At 40.7% G+C, this 6,000-nt stretch overlaps 1 protein-coding gene across 1 annotated transcript in view; it reads left to right on the top strand.

Moving 5' to 3' along the window:
* ttll7 (tubulin tyrosine ligase-like family, member 7) overlaps window positions 1-3,795 on the top strand; it is a 72,672-nt gene extending 68,877 nt beyond the window's left edge. Inside the window, exon 21 of the mRNA XM_053322453.1 lies at window positions 1,960-3,795. Within this exon, the coding sequence (XP_053178428.1) occupies window positions 1,960-2,080 (121 nt within the window). The 3' untranslated portion in view covers window positions 2,081-3,795. The remainder of the gene's footprint in view (window positions 1-1,959) is intronic.
* Window positions 3,796-6,000: the final 2,205 nt, after the last annotated feature.

Below are 6,000 nucleotides of genomic sequence, written 5' to 3' on the forward strand. Positions count from 1 at the left end.
ACCTGGAAGATGCCGAATGAGGGTCCAATTAAATGTAGCCTGCAGAGACAGCAGCCGTTTGGACGTGAGAAACTCCCGCACCCCGCCCCACTCCATGCCACTACCACCACCGTGATTCTTTCTATGAGCAGAATATTCTCAAAGTGAATAGCAGAGGAGCTCTGAAGAACACACACTCGGCCCCCAATGAATGTTCAATATTTGATTTTCTTTTTTTTTTCTTCTTTTTTTTTTGACAGCCATTTCCATGTATAGGCTTGAGTTTTCAGTAAAAACCTTATGGAAATGGAGGGGAGAAAGGAGAAATCACACCACAAGTCCACGAACAGAATCCCAGTGGATATATGATGAATCTCATAGAAGAGGGTGATGGAATAATGTGCCGAACAGGGAGAGGAGAGACATAAGAAACGTAGACAAAATGAATTCAAGGATGACACAAAATCATGTTTTGAAATGACTGAATGCCACTTCTAAGACTGCACTTTGAGCAACTGAAGGGAAGCAGATGTGAAAGGCTGTAAGTAAAGCACACTTTGCGCTCATGTCCTTATTGTGGTTTGGGTGAAGAAGTCTGAGAAGAAGTGATGGACTGAGCCCTTGTTCAGTGAGTCCAGTCACAGCTGAAAATTATGTGCTGGAGGGATACCTACGGCCCACTTGAAGCTGTTTCAAGGACACTCTCGTTGGACTAAATGAAGTTAATTTGAATCCATCCTAACTCTCTTGGGTCGGGGCTATGTTGAAGCAGATGCCCTCAGCGACTTTTTTTCCCTTCTTTTTTTCTTTGTGGTCGACTTTAGAAGAAGCTGCACAGCTAATTTGTCCAAGAGCTATTTCACAGGTAAAGAGAGCTGTCAGAGAAAAGTGTGCTATCTCTGCACCAGCTTAAAAGAAGATATTATTTCTTCACTCTGTAATCCTCACTCCCAGTGGCTCTCTTTTGATTAGATTGTCACATTTTAAACGTATCCACGGGGACTATATCTTTTGACCATTATATTCGTTTAACTAAACGAGTATTAGATATCATTTTTATTAGCTAAAGATCTTTGCTGTGGATGTGGCAACAAAGTCGCATAATGTATAATATCACGTAAAATTACAAGTGTGCTGCAAAAGCCCCATAAATATAAGTCATTCTTCCAACTGATCAGTCTGGAAGAATTCAACCTGCCCCTGTCTCATGTCTTCTGAATACTACCCCAACATTTGCATAACCTTCAGTTAACCTTATCCAGGATTTGATCATCTCATCTGACATTGCTCTGACAACCATATCTGACTCATTTCCAGTAACTAAGGAAGATGGGAGCAGGGTTCAGCCCCTCCTGACTCTTACCTCAACCTGACGCTGGTCTCATTCTCAGGTACTGGAACGCTGTTAGCAGGAGCTGCCTCACTGCTCTGTCTCGGTGGAAGGTGTCATAGAAAAGTCTTAGAAAGGTACTGACGACTATGCCTCGGAATGATAGGTGAGGATTTTCTGTTCATGATACCTAAAATTTAAGGTTCAAAATTGAAAATTCAGATGTCCTGAAAGAAAGAAAAAACAACCTGCTTCTATCAGTGAGGCCCATAATAAAACCAATTAAGGAGAACTGTAACTGATAGCATTTGTGTTGTATATGACATTTTAGATTTGGTTCATTATGAAAAATATTTAAGCTCACATGGATCTCACAATTTAAGCATCCAGTTTTTATTTTTTATTTTTTTATGGTGAGGGATGTCATATTATCATGAGAATACCAGGCCATTATTTAAATTGTGATGTACAAATTGTGAGATGGCCATGGATGGTAGTATTTATATATGAAAAAAGGGCGATATTTGGTTTCCGTGCTGAGCACTAATGCGCCCTGACCTCTAAATTGTGACCTTTGCATATCTAATCCTCTCATTATGTTCATCCTTTCCCCTAATCCCTCCATCCCTCGTTCTTGTCCGTCTGTCCAGGTATCTGCTGCCAGTGACCTCCCAGTTCATCATGAAGTGGCCTTCGTCCAGCTTTGGCCGCATCTCCTCGGCCGTGCCACGCTCCCGCAGCCTTTTTGCCGCCAGGATGGGCCACTTCTGAGGTCACCGTGGCAACCCTGGCTTCAGAAACCCTAGCCTTTTGACCTCAACCACCCTCCCCTGACTCTCACCCAGCCAAACTCCGATCTCAGCACTCCCGGTATGGATCAGAATTTGGGGCAGCTCTGGACACCGGATGGAGCCTCAACCTTGGCCAAATCCCCTGCGGAAGACCAACAAAATCCGGATGATTTGGGATTGCTAAAGGGCCTTGTTTGGTTTTTAGTTTAGTTTGGCCCTACCCAGACCAGCAGACCACCTGTACCCTCAACCCTACCTTTATCCTCCAATAATACCAGACAATGGGTTCACCCCTCCTCTCTCATTGTAATTGCTGTATTATACATACTCACTGTACAGTTACAAGTCATGGTACTGTAAAAGGAAAGAATAATGAAATACTAAACAATGCAAGGATTATTTATTTATGTACTTATTTATTTTGTAAGATATTCCATGAATGCAGTGAATGCTGACGCATAATGCAGGTATGGAGTAATATCAACATTGTTTTAGGGTTAGGGTTAAAAAAACAACAAAAAGCTTATTTTTGCTGGCTGTAATTGGTTATTTTGTTTCTGTATTTACACTGAATTTAATTTATTTCATAACTTATATCAGAGGCTTTATGTTAAGAAATGTTTTAACAGTCACTTTATGTTTTAGTTTTTTGCAGTTCAGAGTACAGTAGAGAGGCGGTGCCCAGACAACTGACAATGTTTAACTTTTGAATGCTAAAGCTTCATGTTTTTACCTGTGTGATATTAAGTGCAGCATTATTAACACTATGTTTAGAATGTCAATGTGGTAATGCCAAGCCTGTTTGCCTCGTAGAGAACAAGCTGACTTTGACGCTGCGGCAAAAGAGCCAAACTTAAGTCTCAGAGAGCACACGGTTCCTAATATGCACTTTGCAGTTTGTCACAGAAAGAGAATGAAGACACCGCTAAGTGGGTGCACATTACAGTAGTGTTTGCATGCATAGAGTTTAGTCTGTCCCCCAGATGTAGTCGTTAGAAAGAGGAGCTGCGTTTGGAATATACTTGAAGTTTTGTTTTGTCATCAGTTTTTGTGTCTTTGTATCAGCTACACAGAAGAAGACGGTTCACTTTGTCGTCTTAAGTACAGACGTGTTGCATCACTCAGAGATTGTGCAGCACATTGAATGACTGGGCTCATCTGCCCAACATGTACTGTACTGTAACAGGTGATTTGCCTGGGACAAGCAGCTACAGCCTTTTTTCCCAGCCGCACTGTAGGTATGAGTGCCAGGGATAACATGGATGTGCCAATAATAAGCACATCTACTTCATGTGTTGAGTTGGGTTTCATTTAAGGTTAACATTTCATGAAATACCATAGGACCTCAATTAAATACAGTATTAAATGTTGTTAGGGAGAAAAGCAGTGTTATATGTTTAGTAGTTTACTTGGGTCTGTGTACTACCCTGTGAGATGACACATTGATTAGATTATTAAAGGTGGTAGTGCGCCAAAAGACCCTACAACACAGTACAGTGCACATTTTCTAACAACTCTGACTAATAGCAGCAATGCTGTGCTTAAACTGCTAACATTTAAGTTCACTCCATTTATTATCAATTCATAATGCCAAATATTTTTTATTTTGCCTGATTTTATTTGTGTTATTTAAAAGTAGAACTTTTTCATTGGAGGTATGAGATTTTTAATTTTACATAGCAATAAAATTTAAACAAAAAAAATCCTTCTTTTTGTCACTGGTTTTCTTGAAGTAGCATTCAGTGGTTCCCAACTGTTTTTATATTGACAGTTGCAGATCTCTCTGCAGTATTTATCCCCATAACGTACAAGTAAGACTTTATGGTTAAAAAAAAGATGACTATGGTTTATATATATATATGTATATATATATATATATATATAGTGTGTGTGTGTGTGTGTGTGTGTGTGTTTGTGTTTGTGTATGTATATGCAACTAATGTCTTGACCTGCAGAAATGCAGACAGTTTCATTATAATTCAGGAAGTGGCTATTTGACTGAAACAACAAGTGTTATTTAAACAAAATAATGAATTACCTATAATAGTATCAATGGAGCTATGAAAAAAACAGGCAAAATCAGATTAAATATACACCCTGAAAGGAAATGCTGGATAACTCTTATATGGGTTTTAAAACTTCCTGTCCACCTGATATCCATTCCTTACGGAGCTGTGAGGCTATCTGGGTCAGACTCTTGAGTGATATCACATTCACACCAGAGGCCCCTTTCGACAGGTGACACTCCTGACCTGTCACTCGCCTCAGAAATGAGAGTGTGTACCCAGCAGCCCTTTCTTGTTCTATCTTGACCTGACAGCCACCCTGCATGGATGTGGTATGTGCCCACGTCTGCGCTCAAAGAGAACAGAGTCGGTTTTATTTAGACCTGTAATGGCAGCCTGGTGTCCAGGTTCGTCTGACCTCCCTACCCCTCCGTCCCTCTCTCCCTTCCTCTTTCTGTCAGCAGAAGAGGTGCAGGGCATGACCTTGAGGCTCTCCGGCCTCCGCCTTGGCTTTGGCCCCTGCAACCGGATGAGAGCAGAGGCTGACAGTCTGGCGCTGTGACCCCGGCATGCTGTCCAAAAATATCTCCCTCAGCAACGAGGCTGCACTGTTCTGTCCTGACCTTTCCACTCATCACTCTCCCCAGCCACATACCTCAAATTGCTCTATCCCTTTTTCCCCTATCTGCACATGGTCCAGGCAGCTTTGCAGTCAGTGTCCAGCCTTGTTTTATTTTATTTATTTTTTAACCAAGACCCAGATGACCCAGTTTCAGGGCCCAAAGCCGCCCTCTCCGGCTTGGAGAGTAAAAAAACGACTGGGAGCTGTGTGAGAGGTGGATGGTTCAGATGAGATAAAGAAGCAGGCACATAGACACACACACTCTTGCACAAACACAGATGGTCAGGTTTCAAAAATCTGCTCTTTTTTTGCGCTTAATCCTCTATTTCATATGACATGGAGGGAAAAGAGCAATGTGATTTGTTCTGTAATTATGACTGCCTGAGTGAGGTGTCCAAAGGCACTGCTGCCCTCCTTTTTTCTTTCTAGTGAAACTTCAAAAGTTGAGCTTGTAGTGGTTTGTGTGCTTTCAAATGACAAAAGCGACCTTTCTTATCAGACAGATATTGCATGTGTACAGCCTGTGTAAGAAAAGGTGACTGTGTGTGTGTGTGTGTATGTTGCTGTGTATGTGGATTAACTGTGTCTCATTCCCACTGTGTGTATAATGGCAGCATGCTCTGTACTGTATGTGTGTATAGCATATTCACATATGTTCACTGCTGTGTTTTATTAGTTTTTTTCCACAACTGCTTCTGTGTCTTGACATTTGTGTGTGTTTGTGTGTTTTATGTGTACTCTCCAAGGGACATATTCAATGACACCCGCTGCAATACATTATCTGCGGTGCCTCGTTTACAACATCTTTGCTCTCAGCAGGGGTCCTGTCTCTAACTGACACATAAACCAACAGATAAACACATGCACACGCAGGAGCCTGGATGGTCTTCACTCAGTTTTTCTCAGTAGCCTGGGTTATTTACTGTACATGTATTTATGTCTCTCTGCACACACATATTTGCATTTTCTGAGCTTATTTAATTTAATACATTTCACAAAGGGTGTAAGATAATTAAGTAGTTTTATCATTTGAGTGATATTTTCTTATGAATGTTTTTATTGTTTCTGTACTTTAGGCCTGAATTTGGACTAATGCTTAAACAGTAACTCTATTATTGCCAGAAAACAAAAAAACAATTATGATAATACATCAAATTAGCAAAAATTTGTTTCATGGTGTCAGTTTGTCAAATGTAAGAATTTCACACTCTGGGCAAGCTGTTGATCTAATAATAATAATAATAATACATTTTATTTGATGGTGCCTTTCAA

This window comes from Scomber japonicus, chromosome 7, assembly GCF_027409825.1.
Source record: "Scomber japonicus isolate fScoJap1 chromosome 7, fScoJap1.pri, whole genome shotgun sequence".
Classification (NCBI taxonomy): Eukaryota; Metazoa; Chordata; class Actinopteri; order Scombriformes; family Scombridae; genus Scomber; species Scomber japonicus.